Below are 17,794 nucleotides of genomic sequence, written 5' to 3' on the forward strand. Positions count from 1 at the left end.
ACAGTAATAGACTATTAAAATTAATCAGTATTCCAAACAAATAAATACAATAAAATTTCACTTATTGTTTATTTCAGTCCTGTGTCATTCTTGTTCTGCTATATTTGGGTTAGCAGTCTGCTTTCATGAAGCCATCTGCTTCTATTCTAAAGAGTCCTGGGACTCCTGACAGAGTCTACTGGTACTATATAAAAGTTATCTCAGCTGTATCACCTCAGGTGCCTGTACCCAAGAGACTATTCTTTGAAGTGTCAGAAGTTCAAATTGAAGTGTCAGAAGGTCCTTTTCCCTAGTGCTCTGAATCTGTCTTTGTTGCAGGTACAAAAAAAGCAGAGCCTTTAAGCAAGCATTAGAGTAAAACAGAAACTTTCCAAAGATGACAGACACTGTATGGCTGTACTTAATGTGTTGCTATAACTAATAATTTCAGAATAGAAGATAAGTAAAATTCTCCATTGAGATACAGTATGTAACTATTTCATAAAAGTTTTTATGTGTTCCCGCTGAGAGTGCAAACATATATGGGCAGTAAGGCATTGCCAGATCTCTACACAATTTCTAAACTATTTACATGAACTTCCACATATATGGATGTAACCTTGGGCACACTGAGCATGTCTTCTCAGATATGACAGCCACTCCCCACCCATGAACCTCTTACAATGGTAACATATCGAAGAAACCTAAATCTTTCTAACATATCTTTTTGTAAGATTAAAGAAGAAATCTTTGTGATTTTCTAGGGACCCTCTAGGAAATTTCAGGGACAGTTTTAGATGTAAAAGATATTCTGAAATTTTTAACTTTTACTAAATTTAGATCTGATCTTTAGAAGGCAAAATCAAAAGAGCTGTCAAAAAAGAATTGAGTCCTCAATTAAGATAGGATCATGAGGGACGCCTGGGTGGCTCAGTTGATTAAGTGTCCAACTTTGGCTCAGGTCATAATCTCACGGTTCGTGAGTTCAAGCCCTGCGGCAGGGTCTATGCTGACAGCTCAAAGCCTTGAGCCTGCTTTGGATTCTGTGTCTCTCTCTCTGCTCCACACCCCCCCCCCCCAAATCACTCTCTGTCTCTATCTCTCTCTCAAAAATAAATAAACATTAAAAAAATTTTTTTAAGATAGGATCATGAATACCTGAGAAACAATACTAGTTGCCTAATTTTTCAAAGCAACAATAAAATATTTGGAAATAAGCATAGAAAGTAGCATGATCGTAAAAAATCTTAGCTCATTCATAAATGAGGAAACTTCATTTTTTATTTTTTATTTCTTTTAAAAAAAGGCAAAATAGGGGCGCCTGGGTGGCGCAGTCGGTTAAGCGTCCGACTTCGGCCAGGTCACGATCTCACGGTCCGTGAGTTCGAGCCCCGCGTCAGGCTCTGAGCTGATGGCTCGGAGCCTGGAGCCTGTTTCCGATTCTGTGTCTCCCTCTCTCTCTGCCCCTCCCCCGTTCATGCTCTGTCTCTCTCTGTCCCAAAAATAAATAAACGTTGAAAAAAAAAATTTAAAAAAAAAAAAAAAGCAAAATAAACATAAAGCACAAAAGGAAGATTACACAAAAAGAATAACCTTTAGTTTCATGGGGAAAACATTAATCACTAAACTAAAGAAATAAGCTCATCAAACTTGAATGAACTTACCAAAATTTTAAAATAGTTCTCAGCTTCATTTCAGACACAGGTATTATAAACCAAGGCAAATAAAAGTGTCTTTCAAAGTTTTGCCCTTTATTATGTTATTTTATATTTTGCAACAAACCGCCACTTTACTTTAGAACAAAGAACAAGGGTCCCTTGACCCTTTAAGTGGGTCTGCAAGGTCAGAACTATTCCTAAGACTTTATCTGAATTTTTTATTCTCTTTCTCTCATAAATGTACAGTGAGTTTTTCCAGTGGCTGTATATTGTGTAATATCTCATCAGACTCAACACAGAAACAAGTAAGAGGATCCAACTGACTTCTATTAAGCCAAATGTTAAAGGAATTGTCAAAATTATAGAACAATGCATAAAAAATAAGTTACTTATATAAACACAACATGACCTTATCATTACTGTTTCCAAATGAGCCAACATTTTTTTTAATATTTTAGTTTTAGTTTCTAATACAGTAACTATCAATAGGCATAACCTACATAAACAAAAGCTCTAGGGATCCATATAAATTTTAATTTAAGAGCGTGTAAAGTGTCCTGAGATCAAATATTTTGAGGGCTGGCTGGACTTTAAAAAAAAATACTCTTTTTTCCTTGAAAAACAAAAGAACACACATCGTTATACTTCTCTGTCATTAATGTTACTAGCATAATTATAACCACCCATATTTCATCAAAATGTTTAAGGAAATAACTAATTTTATCTTTCACAGTGAAAACTAGATAATTGAGAAATCATATGTAGGCATTTGAGAAGACTAGCAAAGTTCATAAACACACAGAATATAACTTTCTACAGCCACATGCATCCTTTCTGTACTTTCCTGATGTAGTACAGATGAACAAACATATTAATTAACATGACCTAAAGATATAGCTTCTCCCTAGCATATAAAAGTAAGAAACAAAGTATATTAACTTTCAAACAAAAATGTGGATGGTACCCAACTTATGGTAGTTCAACTTAATGAATTTTCAACTTTACAATGGTGCAAAAGTGATGCACATTAGTAGAAACCAGACTTCAAATTTTGAATTTTGATCTTTTCCCAGCCTAGCGATATGCAGGGCAATACTCTGTCGTGATTCTGGGCAGCCACAGCAAGTCGCAGCTCACAGTCAGCCACAATCCCAAGGGTAAACAACTGATAAACTTACAACCATCCTGTACCCACACAACCATCCTCTTTTTCACTTTCAGTATAGTATTCAATAAATGACATAAGATATTCAGCACTGTATTATGAAACAGGCTTTACAGAAGGGTTCTGTAATGTAAATGTTCCGAGCACACTTAAGGTAGCTTAGGCTAAGCTGTCATGTTTGGTGGGTTAGCTTTATTAAATGTATTTTCAACTTATGATATTTTCAACTTACAGCAGGTTCAGGAGGTAACTCCATCATGAGTGAAGGAAGACCTGTATATTAACTTAAATTATGCTTAGTTATCAATGACCCAGGATTCTGTCTTACTTAGAAATCATCCGGGTGTTCTGATGATTATTCATTGATTAATTTAATATCAGTTCAATAAGATTTTAAGTTACTTAAAGATCTTGAAAATTATTTTCAAGCTGACATACTACAAACATAATTACTATTGAAATTTAAAGTTTGTCAGGATAAAGAGTCAATTATATTGTACCCAATATTACATTTTTCACATTCTTAAAATATATAGGAATAGCATTAGCTTATTTGATGAATAAACCTATGTAAGTTTAGGAAAAACAAACCCAAGCAAAATAAAAAATATTTGCCTAATTATACTTAACACTGATAAATAAGAAAAAGAACATTGGTGGGTTTTCTTAATAACTAAAACTTATCTCATTTGCTAAAGATTTACCTTAACTTCTGATCTTTGATTCTTAAAATTATAAGAATACCTTTTAATGTAGCTGATTTAAAATATGTTAAATTTTCTTCTAGCCTGATAATTTTAGGAATATTCTATTTATATAAGCAGTTATTTATCTAAGTCCATCAGAACAGAGCACCTTTTAATTTAAGAGACAATATAATTGTTTTGGTATGTTTTTCTTCTTCCCCCTGGTAAAGCAAACTTTACTGTGGCCCTAAGATGGGGGCTCTTCTCTCTAGATCCTGCTAAAACTGGAGGGTTGGGGATGAGAGGCTCTTGGATTGCCCCTTCCAACACCTCCATCACATTCAGACTCAGATGAATAATAATCTTGTTTATCATCAGTTTTCTACAGCTTAAATTTTCTCAAGATTTCAGTTTAATTCCAGTTAGTTAACACAGAGTGTTGTATTAGTTTCAGGTGTACAATGTAGTAATTCATCATTTCCGTACATCATCCTGTGCTCATCATAAGTGCACTCCTTAATCCCTATCACCTATTTCACCCATTCCCTCCTCCTCCCCTCTGGGAACCATCAGTTTGGTCTCTATAATTAAGAGTCTCTCTCTTTCTCTCTCTCTCTCTCTCTCTCTCTCTCCCTCCCTCCCTCCCTCCATCCCTCTCTCTCTCTCCCCCACTCAGTCCCTCCCATTTTTCCCCTTTGTTTTTTGTTTTGCTTCTTAAATTCCACATATGAGTGAAATCATATGTTATTTGTCTTTCTCTGACTTATTTTGCTTAGCATTATACTGTCTAGCTCCATTCATGTTGTTGCAAATGACAAGATTTCATTCTTTTATAGCTGAATAATCCATTTCTAAAGCTTAATTTTTGTAAAATAGCTCAAAGATGATGAAACACACAAATAAGCCAGAAGTTTGTGCTACACTGGACATCCAATAATCTTTGTTGCCCATTTTAAAGTCTTTTGCAACTTGTCTAAAGTTGTTTGTTCTTACCTGAGTTGTGGAAAAGGCCTTGCTTCTTCATCCATTCATTTTTCTTCTTCCTATCTGAGTCCAGCTTTCAGAATATCAGACAGAGATCCTTGCTGCTTCTATAGGTAGACAAAAACTTAAAAACAATGATGATTCTCAGCCTTTATGGCTATGTCTGGTACAAGCTTTCCCTCTGTCACAGCAAGATCAAGCATTCCTTCATGTTCACAAAGAATGAAAAGGGACATTTTTAAGAACAGAGAGGTTTTTTGTTTTCAAGAAAAATAAAATACTTCCATTCATTTAGCAAATATGTAATGAGCATGTCTGCTTTCTAAAACTCTGTATCATAACCTTTAAAGCCTACAGGTATAGCTTCTGCCTGTCTCTCCAACCTCATCTTATGCCTCTTTCCTACTCATTGTCTTTTTAGTTCTAGGCACATTCTTTACTGCTTTAGAAGCTTTGTTATGTACTTCCCTCTGCCTGGAAGTATGGCTGAATCCTTCATATGGCTGAATCCTTCTCATCCTCACCACCTCTTTTAAAATGGCCTTTTCCTTATCTGCTACCCCACCCAATTATTCTCTATCCTAGTACCTGTTTATTTCTTTCATAGCATGTACCACACTTTATAATTATTTTATTTGTTGCTTTACTTATTTTAGTCTGTCTTCACCAGTAAAACACAACAGAACATCTTTGTGTCCTGTTTATTCTTCTTCACCATTAAATCTCTAGCACATATAGAATCCCTGATGTATAATAGGCACTCAAAAATATTTGTCAAACTAAGAAATGAGTGAATGAAAGGCATGTGCTATTCACTAGGGGTTTGTTATATATACACAAGGTTTCTCTGCTTACAAACTGTATAGTCCAGTAAAGGATATATACCAATTATCAGGCAATTGCAGTATAACCTATGTGTGTGATATCAGAAGGACATAGTGTTATAACAGCACATAAGGTCTGGAGATTTATGCTCCTACTATAACACAGTGGCTTATTTGGACCAAGCTTCCCACCAAGAACAACTATAAAAGCTATATAAATTTTTAAAATTTTTTAAATAAAAAAAAAGAGAAGAAAAAGCAGGTGTCTGAAGAGAACAACCGAGGTATCCAGGATTTAAGGCACCAAGATCTCAGAGAAAAGCAAAGGACAGAGAAGTAACACTAGAATTCTCTGCCACATTTTTCCAAAAAGCATTTACTAATTCCTAAGCCAGAGGGATAGGGGGAGGTGTAATGGTAGAAGAGGCCAAGAAGCCAACCATAACAGAGTAGATAAGAGGCTAAGAAAATAAACAGAATTTTAGCAGTCTTAGCAGTTCAGGGCCTGCAGTGGGGAGGGGCCCTGGCAAATATCTCAGGCTCTTAGTTTAAACCTTTGAAGTGCTCTAGGAATAAGGACAAATAGGAAATATACCGGCCTTAGCAAAGACTGGAATTTTTTAGTCAGAAATATTGTGTAGGTGTGGAAATGCAGAAAGGACTAAAGAACAGAAAGAAGTGTTAATATGTGGGTAAATGTAAATGACTATTGATTGTATAAAATAATAATGTCTTATGAAGTTAAAATTGGTTTGTATATAAATGTTATATATTAAATCATAAATGTAGAGTATATGTTTGTATAATATATAGAAATATATATAATAGTTATATACATACACACATACATACACTAAATATATACATACTAAATATTACATATACTAAATATTTATATAGAACATATGGTACATCGTAGCACAAAAAGCAGAGAGGAATAAATGTAGTTAGCATATTTTAAGTCTCATGCATTGTCTGGGAAGTAATAAAAATATCAAATTATAGTATACTATAATAAGTCAAGGATGCATATTATAATCTCTAAAATAACCACTAAAATAGGGGACGCCTGGGTGGGTCAGTCAATTAAGCATCCAACTTTGGCTTAGGTCATTATCTTGTGGTTTGTGACTTCGAGCCCCTCATCAGGCTGTGCTGACAGCTCAGAGCCTGGAGCCTGCTTTGGATTGTGTCTCCCTCCCTCTCTGTCTGCCCCTCCCCTGCTTGCACTCTGTCTCTTAAAAATGAATAAACATTAAAAAAAATTAAAATAACCACTAAAATAATAATAAAAAAACTAGTAACTAACAAGCTAATTGAAGAGAAAGAAATTAAAATAACAAAAAAAATGGTGAATTCAAAAGAAGAAAAGATGAAATAAAAACAGAAGTAACAAATAGTAGGGTGATAGTCTTAAACCCAAATGTGGCAGAAATTGTATTAAATGTAAATGGACTAGATCCTCCGATTAAAAATTGTCATCCTGGATTATGAAAAGACAATAAATTGTATCATGGTAATAAAGGGCCCACCTTAAACGGAAAGATACAGCAAATTGAAAGAAAAGATTAGAAAAAAATTGCAATAAAAGATAGCTGGTGTGGCTGTATTAATATCAGAGAAAATTAAGGTAAGCAGGATTGTAGATTATTGGGAGGGACATTTCATATATTTAAATGGATCAGTTCATCAGAAAAATATAATAATTCTAAATTTGTATGTAACAACATAGCCTCAAAATAAACATAAACAATCTTTTGTCCAAATCTAGCCTTGGGAATGAAGGGGAGGCTGAGAAGATAAGTGAAACTGAGATAAGCTGTGGAGAGAGGAAGGTAGAAAGAAAGAGTATTCTAGACAGAAGTAAGAACATTTTCAAAGAATGGAGGCAAGAAAGTTTCAAACTGGAGAGAGAGATTGACGAATGGGGTTGGATGGGAGGAGGATTGCCTGATGAGAGCAATGATTGATAAAAGGGGGCTAGAAGATACAAGAATCATAGATATGATATTAAAAAGATGAGACTCTTTCCTGGAAACCAGAAAGTTTTGAAGTATTATATGGTGACTTGATCAGATTTGTTTTCAGATCTCTCTTTCTACTGTGGGGGGAATGAATTGGAGGAGGGCAAGACTATTGCCAAGGAGACATATTTCAGTAATCCAGGTGAGATGATGTTGGCTGAGGCTGTAGAGATAGAAGGGAACAGATTTTTAAAATAAAGTATCCTAAGCTTGTACAATATTTAAATTTTAGTAAGTGACTAGACTTACTCTTAGATTAATGAATAGGAAACTCAGCAATAGAGCTAGAGGTTGAGAAATTCTAAAGACCTCAGTTTGTTTTCTTTATGTCTACAAAACCAACCGCATGGCAGTGTTGCCTTTCATTTTCAAAGGTCAGGTTTTGTCAAACCACTGTGGATTGGTTGTAACTTTAAGCTGGTTGTGTTTTTGTTGGCAGAATATACATTTGGAACAATTAAACTCCCTTTACTCTGTTTCAGAGCTCCCTCCCTATTTTTTATTTTAGTTGACTTACTTAGATTTGGCAGTCTGTGGGCAAATGTCCAAGTCTTTCCTCAAGGAATGTGTGCATTATTTTAAGTCCATTAAGTAAAATAATATAGTATACATACATGTGGTTTCCCTGCCCCAGCACAACTTCTTAAGCTTCTTATTTGCTAACATCCTTTCTCAGACATAAAATTCTATATTAAAAGAGAAACAGTAACCTATCAAGTAATGATTTATATGCTAATGTGGTTATTTGGTTTATTATCTAATTGTACTAGAATGTATTTTTTATGAAAGCAGGGACATTGTCTCTTTTGCTCAAGCCCATATCCCCCTGTACCCAGATTAGTACTCAGCATATACCAGGTACTCAATATTGAAGAATAAATGAATGACAAGAATGAAGAGATGAAGGAATATTTGTCTTAAGTAAATCAAATTCACTAAAATAAGGTGTTTCTTTTCATTTCAATCTTATAAATTCATTTTATTTTCATTTGAAGTTTTGAAAGTCTGATATTAGAATGTTTGAAAGTAAAGTGATTATTTTTCGTATTTGCAGGACTATCTCAAGCAGGTGCTGGACATTGATCTTCATGCTCAGATCCATTTTGGCAGGGTTTTTATGAAACCAGGGTATGAAAATAATCTTGTTATCTCATATATGGGGTTGGCTTGGCTTGCTTTGACTAACAAAGTTTTAAATGTTTTCTTTTTATATTTTCTATTATGGATTATTTATTCTAATAAAAGAAATAGTATTAGAATTCCTTGCATCAGTGTAGCGCCTACCTGAAATGGGAATTCATCTTCTTTATGAGTCACTGGGTTTATTATAAACAAAGCAAAGCAATTTTCCAAACCTTTTCTCTGTAGTTCCCATGTCTAGTTCCTTCTTTCTCTTTTTCTCTTTCTCTCCATACTGCTGCTTTCTCTCCTTTCAAAAACATTTTAGTATGAAAATTCTCAAAATGCACAAAAATAAGGAGTACAGTGAAACCCCCGTGTACCCATCACCTAGCTTCAGTAACTATCACCATTTTCCCAGACTGTTTTATCAATCCTCCCTTCCCTTTTTGAGAGGACAGAAGGCTAGATTGTTTGTTGGGTTGTTTGTTTGTTTGTTTTTGGGTTTTTTTGTTTTATTATTGCTTTAAAGCAAATTCTACAATGTCATTTTGGTATACATCTCAAATAATAATAACGATAACAGCAGCGTTCTCTTGTGTAATCACAGTGGTATTCTTACCTAACAAAATAAATAAGAGTATCTTAATATCATCTAATACCCTGATCATATTCAAAATTCTCCCAAATGTTAAGAAAAAGAATGTCTTTGGGGAGCCTTGATGGCTCAGTTGGTTGAACATCCAACTCCTGATTTTGGCTCAGGTTATGATCCCAGGGTTGCGGGATTAAGCCCCATATCGGGCTCTGTGCTGAGTGTAGAGCCTGCTTAAGATTCGCATGCTCTCTCTCGCTCTCTCTCTCTCTCTCTCTCTCTCTCTCTCTTTCTCTCCCTTTCTCCCATTCTCCCTTTCTCTGCCCCTGTCCCCAGCTCGTATTCTCTCTCTGTCTCTCAAAATAAAAAAAATAAATTAAAAAAAAGAGAGAATGCCTTCTTACATGCTTTATTTGAATTAGAATTCATCAGTTCCACAAGCTGTATTTGGTTATTAAATCTATATTGAATAAGAACATTTACCTCTACCCTCCTTTTTTCATGCCATTGACTTGCTGAAGAAACTGAATCATTTGTCCTAACAAATGGATTTGGCTAATGGCTCCGTTGTGGTGGTGGTGAACTTGTTCTGCTCTCTTTCCAGTATATTGTATGGACTAGAAGTTAGATCTAAAAGCTTGATTAGATTCAGATTCAATTTTTCTTCCCTTTGCAAAAATACTTCATAAGTACTCTTTCATACTGCTTCTTACCACCTCCTGGGAGAAAGAAAAATAACCACATACCAAGATCTGGCACATCTCCTAAAGCTAATAACTCCCTAAGGAAGGGCTGATGGAGGTTCTGTAATCAGTTATAAATCCTCAAAGAATGCCAAACAATGGTGTTGATGAAAATGTGTGGCCATGTCTTTAAGCAATAGTTTGCCTGTTCAGACCTGTTACTCTATAAACGTTTCCTTCCCCATTCAAAGGCTTCGGTGTAGAGGTGAGCATTCAATTTCTAGCACACCTCCGTGCTGTCAGGGACAACAGTAATTATGCTTTCGTTTCAGAACTATACTCTGATGGGTATTCATGTGAACCCTAAGAGAGAGTAGAGGTGAGACATCAGTTGTTAGGAGTGAGCTATGGGGACATCATAAATTTCAGAAACCTTTTTTAAGTATAAAGGCATCCCTCCTCAACTCCCCGATTTATTGGGTACCTCTCATCAGGTCTAGGATTAGGCTTTATCACCATGATTTTACCATTTAAGTATGAAGTTAAGATTAACCCTAAAGTCTTCTCCACAATTTGATAGAATGTAAAATTCCTGGCATTATATTTCTGTAGTTGCCCCAATATGGCTACTGCTAACAAAGTCCTTTTATTATTGAGACTATTGAATTTGAATCATTCTCATTAAGAATATTTTGTCTTAAGTAAATATTATTATGTTGTGAGTGCACAGGCATTTTTTCCCATCCCTGTAGGCAGTACTAATTTGATTAGAATACAGAGGACATCCCAAAAGCATGTCAGTGTGCTTCTCAGTAACCTCAAAAATTGAATTGACTGTTCTTTTTGTAGTGAGAAAGAAGCTGATATTAGTTGCCCTCACCTCTAGAGGAGAATAATTTGTAATATCTATTATTTAAGTCAATCTCAGCACCTGTGATGTATAATTTTGGTACTATTTTATTTTCAGTTTATCTTTTTACCCCTTCAACTTAACGCTCTCATCAGTTCCTAAAGTTTATTCTCCTCCCTTAAAGTCATAACACTCTGGGACCTCAGTCATTGTATAAATGCTGTTAGATTCTGATCTCAAGAGGAGAACTGAACAATAGGTGCTGAGTTAGAAGGAAATGGATTACCAGAACTTAAACAAAAGCTTCATAGTCTTGTAATAGGACACTCATGATAGCAGTGCATGATAAAATGTTTTGTTGTAATGGAATGCTTTTTAAATGAGTACCTTTAGAGAAATCACAGTACCTGTCTGCAAGATGTAAAAGATAATTTAAATTGGCTTTAAATATAGTAGAAGGAAAGTATTATGCATTCCCTCCTCACTCTTATTATGTGTGTTAGTTTGCTATAATAAAATAGTTTAGAAGTTTAAGTGGGCTTCCTTTTACTTGGCCAGAATTTATACTTGTCTAAAGATAAGAATTTAAAAGTAATTGCTCCTTAATAGTAGAACAAGAAGTATAAAAAGCTCAAGAACAATTTAGCTTTGCTCTTCCCACATACAGTACATTAAGAATGTAATTAACCTCTTTCATTTTAGACACAGAGATATTCAAAAAGACATTTGAAGTATTACCAATCAGGACTACCAATCACAATTCTATGGGTCGTCTACAGTGAACATAGCTGTTGCCAGGAGTGTATCTTGGAAATTATTTTCATCACATAGTAACAGTCATTGCCAAATAACCTATTCATAAATTGGTATGATAATGTAATCTAGTTTTTCTAAAATACAGCCAAGAATCAGGAAATAAGCAAAAAGGGCCTCAGAGTAGCCAAAAATAGATGTTACATAGTACACATACTAACACTTCACAGTAGACCCTCTGAGAGCCTTGTCCAATTATGAGCCATAAAATTAAAAGAATCTTGGTTCAAATCTTTGTTTTCCCATTTAGTAGCTAAGTGATTTGAGCCAAATTTCTTAATCTCTGAGTCTTAGTTTCCTCATCTATAAAATGGGATGATACCTGTTACTTCATGGGATTGTTGTGAAAGTTAAATGAAATAATGGATGTAATGCATAGATGTTTCCTTCAAAATAATAACATTACTATTATTATTATCATTCTGACAATATAATTATTACTAATCCTCTCTGGTTCCTAAACCTAAAGCCAGCTTTAAGGGACAAGATGATGGAGCCTAGCATGAAGGGGAGCCACAGAAAAAAACTAAGGGAAAAGAGACAAGAACCTCAGTGTGTGGGATGAAGTTATGGTTTATAGGTGAAAACAATGCACAATATACCCTTGTGACCCTACATCACTGTAGGATAGCAGAGTAGAATAAGTTAATAATGATAGTTGTGAATCATCAAAAAAATGTTAAAAAGCTAATAACGAGTGATCCATTTTTGAAAGACAAAGTTGCAAAAATAATAAAAATGATTTAGGTACTGAAAGAGATAATTTTTCAACTATATGGAAATTTTAACATTCCCTAATGATTCTACATTACTCAAGTTTCATTAATATAAGGAAATCTTAGCTAAAAGTTTATATAAAGCATAATCAATAGAAAAAAATATCACTATTCTTGACTGCCTGTCCACTCTATGCCACTTACACTCAGCCCTCTCCCACACCCCCATGATCAGGATTCATGTCAGAATCTTGAGGAAGTATAATTTATAAATATTTTTAAATTAATATTGCTTTAGTTTTGTTCTAGTCATGGTATTTTATTTATTTTGACATTTCAAAAAAATCCCTTCATAAAAAGCCAGTATTGTGTTTATTGCTGAGTATAGTTTTAAATGGTTGAGGAGTACTCATCTTGAACAACGGGCAGTTATCTGATAGACTATCACCAGCTAGTCTTGCAGTAATAAGAATGATTGTTGTAGATCTCCAGCAAAAATAGTATGGACGTTATCAACTAGAAGGGTAGAGAAACTCCAGGATTTGAGATACACTTCTCTGACACTAGCAGGAAATGGAAAAAAAAAAAAAAAAAAAAAAAAAGCTACAGAAAACCAGGAAGTTTGGTTACTTGAAAATAAAGATGCTAAAAATAAATTAATGTAAATGCTTTTGAAACAATTCATGGTATAAAGGTTTAAAGAAGAGTCAACAGAAAAGTATTTTTATATGATAAATACTCTATATGGAAATCCACATAGCAAGAAAACTGGAGTACTTAATTTACTTGTCACATTACTTAGCAGCCCCTAACAAATGATCTCTTTCATTCTCTAGCCTGCCAACAACATTTGCAACCTTGGATATTGATGGTGTAAGAAAAATAATCTTTGCACTACCAGGTAAGAATCATTGAAACAGTTTCTTTTGCTTTTCCTATAAAAATGATCAAAATCATTTTGAAACCCAGGTGACCAGTTCCTTATCAGAGCACTCCATTTGGAGTCTGAAAGACCTGGGCTCAAGACCCAGCTTTACTTACTGTATGACCTTGGGCAAATCACTTACACTTTTTGAAGCTATTTCTTCATCTATACAATGGGCTAAAGCGTGTAAAAGTCAAATTAGATAGTATCTTTCAAAGTATATCCCAAACCCTAAAATGGTAGCCAAGTGTTAACTGTCACTAGATCTATCTGGGGTACCTGCTTTTCCTTATAAAAAATTGGTCTAAGTTAGCAGTCTAATCACCTCCCATAGCTAGAAGTATTGTGTTCATAAGTCCAAAGGGCCTTGAATCACCCATGAAAGTAAATGGTAAACAACAACAACAAAAAAAAATACAAAACTGGCTTTTGTTCTTGCCAGATTTGGACTGGGATGGGGCAGGCAACATGGAATGAGGGGTTTCTCAGCCAAACCCCAGGCATCATCAGTCTGACCATATCACTGTCCCCCATCCTCGCTCCCGTGTGAACAGAAACTCACATGTTCAGACAGTAGAAAAAGCGAAGTGGTTCCGTTTATAAAGACTTTCAGTCAGTTTTTTATTGATTTTTGGCTTGCAGTTAAAGCCATGCTTTTAAAGTCATTACCAATCTTGATAAATTCTAAAGCAGTTTAGAGGTTTTGTGTATCTACTTGTTATTTTTTCCAGCTTTTAAAATTATCCTCTGATCTGTAGCAGCGTCCTATTCTCTATGTTTTCGGACAGATTCCTTCAGAAAATAACCTGCTTATTCCTTTCAGATGCACAAATCTGGTGACTTTGGGATACTTATCTGCTTTTGATAGTAAATAAATCTCAAAATAGAGTATAAGGAAAGGAAGACAGGCAGAAAATTTTGAAAAGCATTTTTTGGAGTTTTGAATTTTGAAAGCATTTCTAAAGCTCCTATCTATAAGCATAAAAGATTAGGTTTATATCCTACAGGAAATGTTAAGAGAGAAGACTGTTAAGTAAAGTAGTCCTCAAATGTATCTGTAGTAAAAACTCCCTAGGGCCTTTAAGGTATGTATGCTCAGATCCTCTGGAAAAATGTGATTCTCTTCCTAGCTTCATTTTGCCTAGAAAAGACTGTTACTTTGTCTACAGAAGACAGGACTTGCCCTATAGACAAAGAATTATACTGGGAGCCTACTTTGCCTTTACTTATGAACTATTGTTCATCTGCCAAAGAAGTTATAATTAAATAACCTATTTTCAAATTGCTACTTTCATTTGAAATTTTCTCTGCCCAGCCTCAGTGAACCAAAAGAGGGCAGCAACAACCCAGATGTTCAGATTGTGGAATCAGTAAAGTGGTTCCTTTTAAAAGGATTTTAAAATTCATGATTGTATTTCTGCTTTTCTGAAGGCTGCACATTTAAAACTGTTACTAATCTTGATAACTTTGTTTGTTTGTTTTGAAGAGAGAGAGAGAGAGACAGCATGAGCAGGAGAGAAGGAGGAGTAGAGAGAGAGGGAGACACAGAATCTGAAACAGGCTCCAGGCTACAAGCTGTCAGCACAGTGGCCAGTGTGGCTCAAACTCACAAACTGAGATATTGACCTGAACCGAAGTTGAACATTTAACCAACTGAGCCACCAGGAGCTCCTAATCTTGATAACCTTTAAAGCAGTTTAAAAGATTGATGTAGGGGCGCCTGGGTGGCTCAGTCGGTTGAGCGTCCGACTTCAGCTCAGATCACGATCTCACGGTCCGTGAGTTCGAGCCCCGCATCGGGCTCTGGGCTGATGGCTCAGAGCCTGGAGCCTGCTTCCGATTCTGTGTCTCCCTCTCTCTCTGCCCCTCCCCCATTCATGCTCTGTCTCTCTCTGTCTCAAAAATAAATAAACGTTAAAAAAAAAATTTTTAAAAAAACTTTAAAAAAAAAAGATTGATGTATCTACTTGCCATTTTTTTTTAACTTTTTAAAATTACTGTAATAACATGTTCACTATAAAAACATTAGAAAATACAGGTAAGCGTTAAGAAATGTTATTGGTAATCCCTTCCCCCTACACACAAAATAACCACTATTTGCAATTGTTTGCGATCCATTTTCAATTAGAGTAATTTTATAAAGCAGCAGCATTACAAGAATGCCGTCATCGTTGCTGAACAATAGCTTTTTTCTTTTTTCTTTTTTTTTTTGCTTTCCCAGAAACATGTTCATCTGTGTATTTTGAGACAGGTGAAAAGCAATTAATTCTCATTAAGAGTCTGCTGTGCTGTTGGGCAAGACAACTCATTTTTCTATTGAAATTATTACTATTACTCATCACTTTTTACAGCTTAAAAAAATCTATTCTTAACTACTTTTGTGGGTAGAAGAAAATTAAAGGTATGGTTTTAGCTAATAATAGGCTAAACCATTGCCTTTTACTTTGATGATGCAATTAGCAGCACAAGCCAGGCCAAGGGAAACTAAAAATCTAATAGTCGATCCCAAGCCCTCCGTGTACATATACATGCTCGATACCACTGGATTAATGTGTTAGTAAAATTGGATTTTTAGACCCAGGAGGGATATTGAGAGGCATGTAGTCCAAACCTTTCATTTTGGGAAGAGTAAAATTAGATTCAGAAAGGTTTGGAACTCACTCGGGCCGCTCAGTTTATTTAGTTAACAGTACCACACACGAAACGAAATCTGTGATTCTCAGCACAGTCATTTTTTTCATTGCCCACCTTTCTTTCCTTCGAAGTGCATGACCCACCCAGATTTCTTCTTGGAGAGGTACAACTGAATTCTTCAAGTTTTGCTTATAATTTTAAAAGAACTTGGTATTTCTATTAGTCTGCCCAGACTTCCATAACAGACTATCACAGACCAAATGGCTTAAACAACAGAAATTTATTTTCTCACAGTTCTGGAGACTGGAAGTCTAAGATCAAGATGCCAGCAAGGCTGGTTTCTGTTGAGTCTTTCTTCCTGGCTTGCAAATGGCCAACTTCTCACTGTGTCCTCACATGCCTTTTTTTCTGCGTACATGTGCTCCTGGTGTTTCTCCCTCTTTTTATACGGACACCAGTCTTGTTGGATTAGGACCTCATCCTTATGACCTCATTTAACTTTGATTACCTCTTTAAAGGCCCTATTATCTATAAATACAGTCATATTGGGTGTTAAGACTTCAACATATGAATTTGCAAGGGACACAATTCAGCCTATAACAGTATTCCTCTTCAAGTCCTTTGCAGCTTAAATTGTTTAGTTTTATTTTTTTAATTTAAAGAGATTTCTGGGTAGAGGGGGGGTTATGGATACATTTCTTTGTGCTTAACGTATTTTCTAAATGTTTTTGTACGGAGCATGTATTACTGTGGCAATTTTAAAATATTTTAAAAATAGCAGGTACAATCTGCTTTAAAACTTACAAAGATTAGTAATGACTTTCAATGTATAGTTCCCAGGAAATTGGAAATAAAAAACTGTGTTAAACAGTTTCAGGGAATCAGAAGTTTCTGCATTTCACTGGTAGACAAATGTTTATACCTTCTGTGGTATTTGGTTGACTGTAGCTCTAGTCTGGCATCCTTCAGGATTTAAGGTGATTTAGAAGATTAGGAGTTAGTGGTTAGTCACTTCACTCTTTATGATGCCTGAAGGTATAGACAATTGTAATTTTTTGGCAAATTTTTATACGTATACTATAAATAACTGCTTGGTTGACTTTCAGGGAATCCTGTGTCAGCCGTGGTCACCTGCAACCTCTTTGTTGTGCCTGCACTGAGAAAGATGCAGGGCATCTTGGATCCTCGGCCAACCATCATCAAAGCCAGGGTAATGTTTTCTAAATGACAAGGAACCAAAACTGAAGCCTAATAACAATTAAGGATATGATTTTCCAACTGCCCAAAATAAACATCCAGAATTTTGTAATCGTTGTGAGGGAAAATGTAGTTATATTCTCCCCATCATGACAGAAATGGAGGGGAAAGGGTCCCATTTATTCCCAGCCCACATTATTCCACAACTTCTAAAGTAAATAATTTTTTCTGGCAGAATCCATATGGAAGTGGATATGTAATGATAAAATGGCAAATAGAATGAGACTGGCACTACCCTAAAATAAACCTATACGGAAGGAGGGACAAGAATTCCCTTTCAGCTGTGTAAAGTCACACAGCCAACTGTTTATCTTCTCACTTTTTCCGCAACCTCTCTGATAAATTTTAAACAATTTGGAAAAAGACAGTCAAAGGACTAGAAGGAGACTAGCGAGTTAAAATAAAACGTTGACCACATTTTAGGAAAAAGACAACTAAGCCTAAGAAATTATACTTGGTTAAAAGGCCATTTAGAAATTAGAGTCCCCTTCTCCACCAACAGTTTGATTTACTACTACGCAGTTTGATTTACTACTACTCAACTAATTCTGTAACACAATTTCTATATAACTAATAATTAATTCTCTTGGCAATGTGACCTACAGTATCAAACCATTGCTTTTTTTAAAAGCTTGATTGAGATACAATTGACATACAAAAAATTACATATATATAACATATATATTTTGACGAGACATACGCATATGCCCATATCATCACCACAGTCAAGGTACTAACATATTTATCACCTCCATAAACTTTCTGTGTTCTTTTGTGGTTTTATTTGTTTGATTTGTGGTATGAACATTTAACATGAGAACTATCCTCTTAACATATTTTAAAGTGAAGAACACCATGTTGTCAACTATAGGTACTGTGTAG

At 35.1% G+C, this 17,794-nt stretch overlaps 1 protein-coding gene across 14 annotated transcripts in view; it reads left to right on the forward strand.

Moving 5' to 3' along the window:
- Nucleotides 1-17,794, forward strand: part of GPHN (gephyrin) — a 628,070-nt gene that overhangs the window by 597,753 nt on the left and 12,523 nt on the right. For all 14 annotated transcript variants that reach the window (XM_030319344.1, XM_030319345.1, XM_030319348.1 and 11 more), the window contains 3 exons: nucleotides 8,375-8,448; nucleotides 12,933-12,997; nucleotides 16,762-16,865. In XM_030319344.1, coding sequence (XP_030175204.1) covers nucleotides 8,375-8,448; nucleotides 12,933-12,997; nucleotides 16,762-16,865 — 243 coding nt within the window. The remainder of the gene's footprint in view (nucleotides 1-8,374; nucleotides 8,449-12,932; nucleotides 12,998-16,761; nucleotides 16,866-17,794) is intronic.

This window comes from Lynx canadensis, chromosome B3, assembly GCF_007474595.2.
Source record: "Lynx canadensis isolate LIC74 chromosome B3, mLynCan4.pri.v2, whole genome shotgun sequence".
Lineage (NCBI taxonomy): Eukaryota > Metazoa > Chordata > Mammalia > Carnivora > Felidae > Lynx > Lynx canadensis.